We start from the raw sequence: 15,055 nt of genomic DNA, 5'->3' as shown, positions 1-15,055 counted from the left end.
TAATTGTGAAGCTGTGGGTTGTAAATCGTTCCTTCAAAAGTAGAAAAAATAGATGCTATAACTTTTGAGTTTCTAAGCTATTTTAGTGATAAATCACAGGACAGCGCTGACAACAAGTTGCTGCGTTCCTCTGTGTGCGCGCGATCTTCACGTTTTGCGCAGCTGTTTGTATGAGTGTTCGTGCCACATGCAGCAGCGCAAGCGCGGCATAGATATATGTATATATCTATGCGAGCGCGGTAGATCGATATAATAATACACATCTGATCGTCTAATCGCTTGAATGTCCAAACCATAAAACAAATACAACTGACAAAGTTTAGTCAAGACGCAAGGCTCACCGCTCGCGCTCCATCACTATGTGTTGAACCGGCGTTCACCTCCGTGTTTTGCTTTTATGCCACTGACTGGACTGGGCGGAGTCACGTGGCTACACACGCAGTTATGTTTTTAAAGGAGCTGTATGTAGGATTGTGGCCTAAACTGGTACTGCAATCACTATAAAAATACTGTAGAGCGGTGTATGCCCTCACCCTACCCCCTGACTCGAGGTTGCCAAATGAGCTGCAGGATTCAGCAGAAACATAGGCTGCTTCAATGAGCTTCCAATGGCAAGTGACGAACAGACGAACAGACGTACACAGTAAGTTATTATCATAAGTAGGCTAACAAATAACCAAAACATTTGCCACAGCAATTATAACGCGGGACATATTCAATATCACCAATGGCTATCACAGGGTTGTTTTCAGTTCCATCAGAAAATATTGTTAGAGTAACTAAATTACATTAGCAATGGTCATACAGGTCAACTTGCAGCATGTGTAACTTAGTCCACGATATACGTGAAAAACAAATGACGAATCATTTTTACTGAGGTAACATTGGGCTACTGTCTCAATTACGATTCAAATTTCCGTAATGGGCGTGCTAATGTTGTTTTCCTCAGCGTCTCAGCATAATGACAGAGCATACGTCCATGTGAGCTAACGTTATGTTACTTTGCACAAACATGCATAACTTTGTTCGACTGTCATGAATATATGAAATGTCCATTGACATCAAGTACAAGTTAGCCAAGCTGAATTTTACCTGTCCAGGAGAAAATTAGCAACGTTGCCATCTGTGTTCAAATTCTTCTCCGTTTTCAGCCGTCTCCATCTTTCAAAAGCATCTCCAATACAAATTCTGGTTTTATTTCGGACTTTGTCACGACGAATTTCTGAATTATAACGAGGTCTTTTTGATTTAGTAACATTAGACATTTTTATCCGACTGGAGTTAGGGTAGGTTACAGCAAAGCTGGCAACACGGATCCCGAAACACTACTGACTTCGTGATTGGTAGATAGGTGGAGGGAGGCGCGTCAGGCCAAAACACAAAATGACAACATCAACATCAGTTGAGGGCTGCAAGTCCACTTTTTAAATGACAATATCCTGGCCGGACTACTTTTGTCAGTGATATAAGTATTTGAAATGAACATGATTTCTTAATGTCTAGTGACACATCAGGGCCATTTTATGATTAATTAAAATAGATTTCTTACATACAGCTCCTTTAAGGGGGAAGTATTAACAGGATTAAAAAACCGAAATAACCGACATGGGAAAATTACGTCGGTTAGAGGTTCTGAATTTCGGTTTCGATTACTTTTCGATTAATCGTCCAGCCCTAACACACACATATACATATACATATACATATATATATATATATATATATATATATATATATATATATATATATATATATATATATATATATATATATATATATATACACACACATACACACACGTACGTACGTACGTATATATATATTATATATATATATATATATATATATATATATATATATATATATATATATATATATATATATATATATATATATATATATATATATATATATATATATATATATATATATATATATATATATATATATATAGTAACCAGGGATACTACATTTTGTCGGTCAGTTGGTTTTCAATGCCAAAAAGTCCTGCCCACATTGAAAACTCACTGGAGTGAAAATGACAGTTTGTTTGCCCATTATGAGCAAATGACCACAACTTGATTCAATGACAATAAACTGTTGACCCTAGAGAACATTTAAGAGCCAAACCAAGGTCTATCTTATATGTAGACGTAATGTTTTAAGATATTCTGGGTCTATTAACACCATCGAGTGTTCTGAACATCTAGTGGAGCAAAGGCTCGGTTTGCTCAGACACAGCAGATGGCAAAAATTATTACATAACATAACGCAACAGAAGGCTAGAGTGCAGTTCAAGGGATATTTAAGATGGTAAAGAGCTTCAAACTGTGGTTAAACTGCAACCACTGAGAGAGATTTGTCATAAATATGTAAATATTTAGATGGAGAGCAATCACACCTGCTTTCCTGAAATCAAATTTGTTAACAGCATTGTTCTGACTGACACATGGCTTTTGTCCCTCCACAACGTGTCACAGCAACAATAATTAAATCCACAATTTCACTGGAAACGCTGTCACTTTCACCAAGCCATTCAAAAAGAGAATGAGTCATGGTTTTCAGGCCAAGACATTCTTCGACATGCCCACTCAAAGACAAGTGTCGAGCACTCAATTTATGCTGTGTGGAAACAGACAACGAAAGAAGCACAACCGAATATAACGACTTAATTCTGTGATCGCAAACTGCATCGTATGCCATCAAATCGTCATTTTGAAATGTTGGACTCTCACAAGAATACCAGGATCTTTGCAAATCTGTGGTTGCTATTTCATCAGATTTGCCTTGATGCTGCTTCAAGAAGGTTGAATGCAGCAGGACAGAACGCCTACACAACATATCGCTCGACTGAAAGGATGCCAGGAAGGGGCAGGCCCTGCTCTGCTGTGTATGCTTCCAAAACGACACCCAACGAACACGGCGACTGGCTTTCCTGGGGCAAACGGCCACCGGTTCAGAAGCAGCATAAAAGATGTTGGACATCATTCATAAGAGAGAGATGGTACAAAAGGCAAATGTGTGAGTTTATTGCTCAAAACATACTGCTGAAAGAATGAACAGGCCTGGTCTGCCGGGATTTCTTTGTGGTTTTGAGTAGGCTAATGTTGCTCAGCGTTAGCTAGTGAGGTAATTCAAATTGTTAGTGGATAGGCTAACTCAATGTGGGTAAAACAGAATTGAAAAAAAAAAGTTCTTAAAAGTTATAGGACTAATTCTACATATTTCTAACCCCATAAAGTCTGACATATGAAATAATCTAATTTGAGATGGTGCAGTTAATTTAAACTTATATAAAAAAAATATATATATATTTTGTCTAAAGTATTTTATGTTTGTAATATATTTGATAAGCTCACATAGGGCTGGGCGATATATCGCATGCGATTGTTGCACATTTCGTCAGTAAAGCCGGTTCCCTGATTACCGCGAAATCGGCATCACCTGCTTTCAAATGGAGAGCCATTTAATAGACATAGCCGTAGTTTACTGACAAGCTACGCAATATCGCGTTCATTATCGAAGGCGATTCATCTTCGATAATGAACGCGATATTGCGTAGCTTGTCAGTGAACTATGGTTCTGTCTATTAAATGCCGCTCCATTTGAAAGCAGGTGATGGCGAATTCGCTGTAATCAGGGAACCGGCTTTACTGACGAAATGCGTGTGACAATCGCATACGATATATCGCCCAGCCCTAAGCTCACATACGCCGATCAGGCATAACATTATGACCACCTTCCTAATATTGTGTTGGTCTCCCTTTTGCTGCCTAAACAGCCCTGACCCGTCAAGGCATGGACTCCACTAGACCCCTGAAGGTGTGCTGTGGTATCTGCACCAAGATGTTAGCAGCAGATCCTTTAAGTCCTGTAAGTTGTGAGGTGGAGCCTCCATGGATCGGACTTTTTTGTTCAGCACATCCCACAGATGCTCGATTGGATTAAGATCAGGGGAATTTGGAGGCCAAGTCAGCCTTTGCTCCGCATGGGCATCAATGAGCCTTGGCCGCCCATGACCCTGTCGCCGGTTCACCACATTTCCTTCCTTGGACAACTTTTGATAGAATCTGACCACTGCAGACCGGGAACACCCCACAACAGCTGCAGTTTTGGAGATGCTCTGATACTTTACTTTTTAAACATGATTTCTCTTAAAAAAAAAAAAAAAAAAAAACATGGACAATCAAGTAAACCTAAATTGTTTCAGTGCAGTAAATATTAATATCGAAATATTATTAACAATATAAAAGTTCTTCTTACATTTACTTTATTAAAAGGCTTTTTACTTACTAAAAAAGTATACTGAAATATCAATCGGGGCAGAAGACACTTCAAAAAAATAATATACAACAGATTATGTATTTCAGCAAAGTTTTGATTAGGTTGATAATTTAGAGGCCTTAAAATTTCATGGCTCAAATATGATACAGTAGGATTTACAGTCCTAATGGCAGGATGCTCAAAAACATCACTGGATACAATGGAACGACTAAAAGATATCCACCTAAAAAAGTGCATGGCTGTGACAATGTCGCTTGAAAGAAAATGATTTAAAATTTGAAAATGTACACTATTTGTTGAGAATATGTGAGACTCCCGATTCATTAGGTAAATAACTACAAGAATTACAAATGGAAGTAAACAGTAAATTAAAACAAGATAAATACCAGTTTGCAACATCAAGGAGCAGAGCTAAAATAACAAAGAAGCTGACAACGGAAGCCTTGCAGATTCAAGTTAAAAATGGCTCCAGCCATTCTTATGTTAAAAATAAAGTGAATATGATGCAAACGGTCCAACAGATATTGCAAAGCAATTTGCTAAATGAACACACCTAAACTACTTCATGTAAACATCTAGATAAACTAATTGATAATGTGGTTTTAGGTTGACTATTATCATAACCATCCTGACTAGTCATTTTCTCCTAAATAGTTGTGAAACCACTGCTTCACATTTATTTGTTACTGAAAGCCTCTTGGGAATGGATCAATGACATTGCGTGACTAATGATAACTGCAGAGAAAACGAACACAATTATGTCCATTCATAAGACTATTCTGCATGTCATATCCTTGAACAGTAGAATACTTACTGCATAAGCCTACCTCAGAATGAGTATGGAAAAGTTCTTTAAGATGAGGGACAAAAACATGACGACTTTCTAAACTTGGGTAGATGACATGCACAAGCGTACATTTTGACTAGTAATTCCTGTCTTTATCCCTCGTAATCAGTGGATTTATTTAGTAACAGGTTAGGCTGATCCTAGATGAGCATTCTTTCTTCAAGACACCTACACATGGGTCTAAACTAGCGGTTATGGCCTTTGCAGACCACCTGACTTAGAATAGCATAGTGAAATGGTTTCTGGCTTCCTGCAGATGGGTTTCCTGTATATTGCAGCCCAAATAGCACAATAACACCAAACATGACACACAATGCTGAACTGTGTCATGCAGGCTGATAAAATCCATCGTGTACTAATGCTTTAACAAGCCCAGACCATTGGAAAGAGCATTAGACAGGATGAATTAGCCAAATCTTATTATTTACAGACATCCTCAGAGAAAGTAGAAAGGATGCACTTGAGCACTATAACAGCTGATAAGTCTAAGAGTGTCCGTTCTGATGTTGTGCCGAATTCTGACCTCCGCCAAATTATTACCTCCCTAGTATTGGTAGCTTTAGGATTAGGTGTAGGGGAGGGGTTAGGATTAGGCAATCAGGTAGCAACTTCAACAAGGGGTGTAATAATTTGGCATTTAGTCGAAATTCGGCACAACACCGGAAATAAAAATCTAAAACACCACAATGTCCAACTGCGTTCAGCACTCGGTTAGTGAGGTCTGATCGCACTCTGACAACGGAAGTGATGTCTCGCGCTTATAATTCATTGAGTGCTAGACATCACTTGCAGATGAACATCAAATTTTCATTTTTGGGTGAACTATCCTTTTAGTAATTACCCTCATGTCGTCCCAAACCCATAAGTCCTTTGTTCATCTTGGGAACACAAATTAAGATATTTTTTGATGAAATCAGAGGGTTTCTGAACCAAAGTTATTTTTGTTTTGTTTTTGAACCACTGTATTCACATTGACCTTTTTAACAATGTCTTTACTAACTTTCTGGACGTCAAAAGGTGCAATGCCGTTGCTGCCAATGTGTGGTTCAGAAACCCTCAGATTTCATTTTAAAAATATCTTAATTTGTGTTCCAGAAATGAACGAAGGTCTTACGGGTGTGGAAAGACATGAAGGCGAGTACTTAATGACAGAAATTTCATTTTTGTGTGAACTAACCTTTAGTCGTCTTTGGTTCATGACTTTAATGCTCATGGAGAAAATATATTTAGAAAATACTTCCAAAACCAAGGCAGTCACTGTTGCACCCCATAGGGCAAGTGAACAGACAATGTGTAAAATGAAAAACATAAAATACCCCTGATGTCACAAGCAGCGACAAGTATCAGGGTTCCTATTAGCCTGCTGCAGATTACTCATTCACTGTCATGCTGACTTGAATGTTAATGCTAAGAGAAAAATTAATCAAACACTAAGAGTGAGTTTAAAAGAGAACAAAGGTCAGTCAACTGCCTAGTTTTAGAATCAGCTTTAAAAGTAATTCACTGACCCCATCGGTCTCCGAAACATCCACATTCCCATTGGCATCGTCGTCCATTTGCTTGTGAATGCTGCGGATGGCCTCAAAACTGAGGATGGCGATCTCGTCCTGGCATAGCAGCTCATCAATGCGGCAAAGCTCTGAAGAAATGAAACAGTCACAGTTAGCAAGATACTAAAACAAACCAGACTGCAAACACCTCTCATTTATTCATATAACGCATGTTCCTGAACTTCATAATTATTACTCAAAATATAATAATTTACTCTTTCTCTGAAATGACTTTTCTTTGCGATGAGGTCACCGAGGCCATGCAGGCTATTGGATAATGTTAACCACTAGCTATTTAGCCATTGTTTTTAGTGGTCAGACCAACATATCATCTCACCATCATACAACCCTAGAGGCTTTATTGGCATTAAATTGAGGACTCGCGCATTTGAGGACGAGAGTCAATCATTTGGAAATAAAGGTGAGATAAAGACCCAATATGACCTGTTGCTGTAGTGATAGTTAACTGTCCGGGGCCACAAAGCACTCTTTAATGAGAACATTGTGTGCTAATGAAGACTGTCTGCATTTAAAATGATGGCATCATATCCAATTTTAGAATTCAGAGGTGCTTCTAAACAGCCTTCCTAAAATCCCAACTGTGTCCGTGGAGGTTTCCAGCTCAAACTATGAGGGGGGGGGACTAAAAATAGACCTGGCTGTGGTATTAACTAAAACTAGCAAGCAACTATTTTTAGGCTGCAAATCTGTACAGCTGTTGTTTTACCACACTCGAGGTTCTGAGGGCTAGGAAAGCTATGGTTTGTGCTGCACAGAGCAGTGGGAGAACCTGAAGTAGTTTGTGTGAACATTCACAAGTGGGAACTTTATCAGATCAGAGCGTGTGCTGCTAAAGAGACTGATGCAGGCTGTGATATATCCGGTTGTGTTTGTGTATATCAGAGTGTTACAACACCAAGGAACCTGTCCAAAACACCCATGAGCTGCAAAAATAAACTTAAGAGAAGACTTCTCTTAAAGCGCCTCAAGCACACAGGCTGAAGTCTAAGTCACCTGGAAGGCTTGGTAGATGGTAAAGGGGCATGAAGAGAATCATATCTGGTTCCTGAAATATATCACTTACTAAGTATAATGAACTAGAACCTTGAGGATATTAGATGCATCATCTTACATAACATGCTGTACTCAACAAAAATTGAGCAAACCAGAAGAAATGTAGCAATATCTATACATTGCTCAATTTCTTTTTAACATTATGCTTGCATAAAGATCTGTCTCGGGTGATGCAATCACAAGTGATCCGCAAAGATGTGCGTTTACACCTGACAGTAACGTGTTAGTCACCTGCCTAACAACATCTACTGTCATCAGATTTCATGGGAATAAATTACATTTTGAAATGTATTACAATAAAAACTTTTTTTTTAAATTGTCATAATAGTTCTCAATGTTACTGATTTTACTGTATTCAATTGAATACAGTAAAATCAGTAACATTGAGAACTATTATGACAATTTAAAAAAAAAAGTTTTTATTGTAATACATTTTAAAATGTAATTGCTAAATGCTAAATGCAATGCTAAAGTTTCTGTCAACAGTCTTCAAGAGTCACACGATCCTTCAGAAATCATTCTAATTTGCTGATTTGAATGCTGTTTAATATTTTTGTATTTGTATTTTTCCAGGATTCTTTGAACAGAAACTAAAAAAAAAACAAACAAAAAAAATATTCGAAACAAATATTTTGTAACATTATAAATATTTGTCATTTGTGTCCTTGCTAAATAAAACTACCTTTCAAAAGTTAATGTCAATAAGATAAAAAATTAATTAAATCATTCATTAATTTATATACCATTTTATTCCAAACAAATGACATTTTTGCAAACAGACTGGATCAGATGCCAATATCGTCAAGGGATAGTTCACCCAAAAATTATAATTCTGTCATCATTTACTCACCTTCAATTTGTTCCAAACCTGTATGAGTTTAAAATACTCTTCTGTATTCAACAGAAGAAAGAAAGAGTATTGGTAACCATACAGCTGACGGCACCCATTGACTTCCATAGTATTTTTTTTCTACTATGGAAGTCAATGTGTGCAGTCAACTGAAAGTCATACAGGTTTGGAAGAACTTGAGGGTGAGTAAATGACAAAATTTTCATTTTGGGGTGAACTATCCCTTTAAGAGTGCAAGATGGCGGGTGGGCAATACAAAGCTGATCTATATATAAATTATATTTATTTTACTTTAATAAATTAGAAAAATCATTTGAAAATGATTAAAAAAAAAAGTAAAATAAACATTTACATCTTCTCAAATCTGTAATTGACAGCTCAACTTCCCTGTCTACAGTCAATTCACACGGACTGAATGAGAGAAATGTTAAACAGCGCTGTGGGCTCAGGTGCTGCCGTTCTCAGCGCTGTCAAAATAAAAGTCCCGCTTCCAACACATCGGCCAAACAGAAAAACTTATCAGCTGATGCTGAAATTTTTAAAAAAAATTCCAAGTTGACCACCAATAAAAATAATCATTGCTATACAATTTAAATTTTTAGCTAAAAATCATACTCAGCAAACCATAGCACAACAAAAAGTACGCATTGTACAGAAAATAGAGCGTAAACTGTCTCTGTTTTAGGTCACCTACAGTCATGGCGAGCAACATTTTAGAAAGAAACTGTTCAATTGTCGACATGTTTATAGTTAGCTACCAGAATAACAGCGAGGAAACTCTATCGCCCCCCTAGAGTAAAGTCACAGCAAGAGTATACAATGGGACAACGCACTTGCAATGCATTTACATGCTTGTGTAGAGTATTTTCCTGGCTTTCAGTTACAAACTGATGTCCTATATAAAGTGTGTTTATATAACCAGAAAACAGGGCTAAGATCAAAAGCAGTGGTCAAAGCCAAGAACACCGCTTTTGTAAGAAACATGACTCCCCGTCTCTAATAAGTGAATACAGTTTTATGTAATACTTCAGTCCCCTTACAACAATTATTACAAAACAGCTAGTCAAGAAAAGAAAAAAAAAAAAAAAAAAAAAAAAAAAAAAAAAAAAAAGAAAGGGGACAACAAATGACAAGTAATTTTCTGTCATATAACAGGGTGGAGATGAGGGGCCGGATGCCACTTGGGGCTTTGGGGGAGGGGGGGAGGGGGGGGGGGGGTGGCTGACAAATGTAGCTCATGGGACTCTGACTTCTCCAACAGGGCTGGAAACAAAACCAGGCCAGTGTCATCAGTGTTGTTTACTCTGTGGAGCATGACCATCAGCCTCAGGGGACACCGAGCTCTATTGGTGTGGTTCTATCAGACCTGACATGCACAGGAAGTTCCAAAGATCAAGGCGTGGCAGGTACAGATCCTCTCCAGTGAACCTTGAGAGAGTTTCTGGTCACAGGGAGGCTGATGTGGTTAAGAAATGTTTAATAAAATGGGATAAGGCCTGCAGTCTTAGGAAAAACCCAACCTTTACAAAAGTTTGGAATGAAGTCTCTTACGCTCCCTAAGGCTGAACTTATTTGAGCCAAAATACAGTAAAATCAGTAATACTGTGAAATATTATTACAATTCATTGAAACTTTTCTATTGCAATATATTTTAAAATGTCATTTATTTCTATTATGACAAAACTCCAGTCTTCAGTGTCACATGATTCTTCAGAAATCATTCTAAAATGCTGATTTGTTGCTCAAGAAACATTTCTTATTAATGCTGAAAATGCTTATTATTTTTGTGTAAACGGTGACACATTTCAGAAGTCTTTAATGAAATTACATTTGTTTGAAATAGAAATTCTTGTAATTGTTGTCATGAGTTTGAAACAACATTAGGGTGAGAGGAAAAAAAGAACAGGAAATCTTGCAACCCCAAACTTCCTTAAAAGCTTGTGACCAAATTTGATAAAGGCTAAAGTTGCCACATTTCCCATGTGCCTGTTAATATAAGTGATGGGAAAGCTAGAAAAAAAGCCCATTATCTAAGTCTAATTTCAATTTGTTCTTAATACTCATGTCTTTATACTGTCTAATAGCCACTTACACATCGTACTAAAGATCATGCGACACGGCCTGTTATTTTAATGCTGTCAAATTCAGCGTGCTTGACATGTTTAAAATACTCAGACAAACAACTTTCCTGAAGCAAATAAGAACAACATCTTAATAAATACAGATATTAAAGCATTGTAAATCACCCATATATTCTGAGGTCAGTTTATTAACTTCAGTTTACCAACATGACCGAAAATTACATCAAATAATCATTCAACATTAATTTGATTAACAATTACTGTGTCAGCGTGTATATGTATATGCATATATAGTAATCGTCTGTCTGTCTTTGGAAGTTGACTGCTATTTGTAACTAGACAGATTACTATGCATTAGACCTGCACAATTCTGGATAAATTGAGAATCATGATTAGGGCTGGAACTAACGATTATTTTTTCAATCGGTTAATCTAATGATTTCTTCTCTTTTTTTTATTTTATGAATAGTCGATTAATCCTTTGGTTAATTTACCAATAAATAATAACCATACCTAATCTATGTATGAACTTCAACCTAATGGTACTATGTATGACAAAAGATTAGGTTTATACAGGGTAGGCCTAATTAGGAAAGGTGTTTACTATGGCCGTGTTCACAGTCACCTTTTGGGATTTACAGCTGCAGTTGCTTACAAGTGTGAACCCTGAAATATTTTGATCATTCAGGAGACTAATAAAGCTGCTTGAATATGCAGGTAAAACTTCACAAATGCAGTTGTAACTTCAGCTTTTTCATCAGTTTTACCATGATTGACAGTGTAATATTAAATAAATGAGTCCAATCGAGGCATGAGTTCATCCATTAGATATTTTAGATAACAGCGTTAAATGCTTCTTAACCGGTTGCAGAGAGTACATTTGAGCTGCGCATCTCAGTCAAAAGAGTAATTAACTTTATACATTTAAAAAAAAAAAAAAAAAAAAAAAAAACCTTGATGCTTTAAAAGATTGTATCAATCACATCGTTACACCAGTAGGTTGTGACAAATGACTGTTAAAAGAAATGTATGTCATATCATTTTTTTTTTTTATTAATTCATATTAATATAAATATTTTTAAATAGACTGCAGCAATTAACATTATGCCAGAACATGTTACATTGTTTAGTTGTAACCGACACCATTCAGAATCCTGATCTATGTCTATTTTGAACAAAAAAATGTGATTAGAACTCTGAGTGTGAGTTACTCTATCCCACAAAGCAAAGCACTCACTTCACCTTTCGTTCCCAGTGGAAATAGTAACAGCTGTGATATTAAATATCTTTATCACTAATTGACAAAAGTACAACACTCATACCCAAAAAGCATTAAAATGCAAAATAACCATAATTTATGTGACATTAGAATTAATGTGACTATACTATGAATACACATAGTAGACCTGGATCGATTTTAGGGCTGCACGATTTGGGGAAAATGTCAAAAATGAACGTTGTTTACACAAACAGTAAGTGAAAATCCTATATAGTGCACAACAAATAAATGCGTTATTATCGAAGGCGATTCATCTGCGATATGAATAATTGCGTGGCTTACAGTGAACTACGGCTCTGTCTGTTAAATGGCGCTCCATTTGAAGCAGGTGATGGCGATTTAGCGGTAATCAGGAACCGGGAGAAATGCGCGTGAATCGCATGCGATATATCGCCCAGCCCTACTGTACACAATTACAACAAGCATAGATAAATACTGCATAAAGTTACAAATAAGTCTAACTGTAGTATTAATTTTCATACAGAAATGTAATTAAATGTAAAATGACCTGGTATGTATAAATTTAATACAGCACAGCGTTGCCCTCAGGCAATGGAAAGTTTTCTTAGCCCTATGTTTAGTAAATATTTCTTTAAATGATATCAACCAATTAGAAAGGTCGAGAAAGTACCAAATAACAGTTCAGTAAGGTGTGGAGTCAAATCAAGCACCATGTTGGGACTCCTGTTCTGACACATGGTCACAGGAGCACATGGTGTGAGAAGGCAATATTATTTGCTTTAGTAAATCTTATTTAAAACGACATGAACTGTACATAAAAAATATGTATGTGTGTTTGAAGGTGTAGAGAAGCCTTTTGTCAGGTTTTATGAAGTTTTTTTTTATTTTGCATGTTCAGAAATTCAGTTTTTCTTTTCGTTGTGCGATAAGGGGTACTTTTTGAGGAGGTTTTAGACAGTACCTCTCATTGGCAACAATGTATTATAAGAAGGAAGATGCAAGATTCCTGGGTGTGCAGGAACACCCAAAGTGATGTGCAAAAAATGTAACATACACCACTATGTCACAGCAGAGAAGAACTGCTTTTTGAAGTTTCGTACGGAGTGAAATCTTATTACATGAAGTACATTATATTGCATAGCACACTACATGATACAGACCTATGCATGTATCAAATTCAATACATCAATGTCTTTCAAGTGTTTTTCCCTTTTTACTTAATGATTTCTTGAATTTTTTTTACAAAAAACATTTATTTTGATGATAATTTTCTCTATGACTCTGTACCATTGTCGCACAACGTTGCCCTGAGGCAACGAAAAAATATTTTTTTTTAATCAATAAAATGTTCCCAAAAGAACCAAAAAATTATGTGGAATATTTTTTTTCATTTGCCATCAACATGTGTGCAGTAGGGGGTTAATATAGATTAATCTTTGTTAAAGCTGTGTTTTGTTGTTTGATTTACATGACAGCAGGTATTTATAGGTTGCTGTCACTTTAAGAGTAAGACATGCACGCACACATCAGATAGATACACATCTGAATTCTCACCTCCTTCACTTAAGAAATTAACCGAAAGTGTTTACGAGAAGACTTGCTGAGAGAGGTATTTTGACTGACATAATGCGTGTATGTGACCATCCAAGTGCATTGAGGACGCGAAAGAGAAATCAATTTGGAGTTTGCGAGCTATAACGCGCCTCTCTCTCTCTCTGTGCGCGTGAGCCTTGTATGTATGTGCGTCATGTGCGCACCGATAACAGCGCTGCGTGCGATACCGAATTAAATCCTTTTGCCTCTTCTAGCGCGCTGGAATGGTTTTATTATATCTATTTAATGTGTAAACTAGCAAGACAAACACGTTCAAATGATAACCTTTCACTCTATTGCGGTTAAAGTTGCAATTGATCCGCGAAACACATGCGTCCCGAACCGTGGGCCTTGGTCCGTACGGATCACGGATCAACAACGATCCGTTTAACCACTACTAATCTGGGTTTATAATCTTATAGCCAAAATATCGCCATGCTACCATACAGAGGTAGCATTTTTTCTTGCCACCAGTTCAGTGACCGTTTGCTCCGCATCCATCTAACGTTACCCGTTCTCTGCGCTGCACACCGGAAAAAGTCATGACATGACCATGCGCGCCACACGTGCCACTGCTTAAACTGAAACTGACTGGTCTTTTTGTTAGCGGTGTATAAAATGGGCAAACGGCTCTCAGAGAATGGGTTGTCGTGTCCACACATGTATTTATTTATTTATTTATTAAATTATTATTATTTTATTTCATAAAATCGCAGCATTTTGCGTCATATAATCGCACAAGCTTGACATCGCGATTGCGATTGCGATATGATTAATCGTGCAGCTCTAATCGATTTGCAAGGTTACATGCAAATCTCTACAGGTTGATTCAGTACAAAACTTAGTGTGAAAAAGGGTGGGCACATACAGTACAATTCGTTCAGCCAGTAGCCGAATGGTGTAGTATCACCTCATGACTGGGCTCTATTCCAGTTCAACAAAAGCTTTGAAACACACTGTGGACTTTAGGCAGTTTTCCCAAAGGGCTCTTAAGTCATTGTGCTGCAATCAAAATCAGAAGATTTGACTTATTAATATAACACTGAAAAGCAAGACCACCAGAAGGCCATAGCTATTCATTGTAAAAGACAACTTTTATGTCTTCAAGTTGACTTGTGCAAGAGCCATTCAGGCAGAACATGACTGATTACAGACAAACCCAATGCTAACATCAGCAATGGTTCACATTTAATAATACTAGCTATGTAAACAGTAACTGCATTAAAATAAATTGTCCACTTAGCATTTGTATCATTCTTAAAAAATAGGTTACATCGTGAACATAAAACAGGGTGTCCAAAGCCGCTGGCCTAATTATAGCCCGAGCATGAATTTCAGATGGCCTGCATCTTGTTTATTAAAATATATTTTATGTGGCTTACACATCTCATGAAGTTTCACAATGTCAACACAAGGTGACAGCACAGTAAACTGTGAGTGATAAGAATTTGAAGACTGATAAGCTGCCATTTCTGTTGCGTATGAGAAACCTAGACTGCATCTGAAAACTGGAAAATGCTGTCTTCGGAGGACACA

General features: G+C 37.1%; 1 protein-coding gene across 6 annotated transcripts in view; it reads right to left on the bottom strand.

The window, feature by feature from the left end:
* Positions 1–15,055, bottom strand: part of stim1a (stromal interaction molecule 1a) — a 56,683-nt gene that overhangs the window by 33,572 nt on the left and 8,056 nt on the right. For all 6 annotated transcript variants that reach the window (XM_048160996.1, XM_048160997.1, XM_048161000.1 and 3 more), the window contains exon 3: positions 6,640–6,770. In XM_048160996.1, the coding sequence (XP_048016953.1) occupies positions 6,640–6,770 (131 nt within the window). The remainder of the gene's footprint in view (positions 1–6,639; positions 6,771–15,055) is intronic.

This window comes from Megalobrama amblycephala, linkage group LG16 (genome assembly GCF_018812025.1).
Source record: "Megalobrama amblycephala isolate DHTTF-2021 linkage group LG16, ASM1881202v1, whole genome shotgun sequence".
Lineage (NCBI taxonomy): Eukaryota > Metazoa > Chordata > Actinopteri > Cypriniformes > Xenocyprididae > Megalobrama > Megalobrama amblycephala.
The sequence above is the reverse complement of the archived record's forward strand: the minus strand, read 5'-3'. Positions and strand labels throughout refer to the sequence as shown.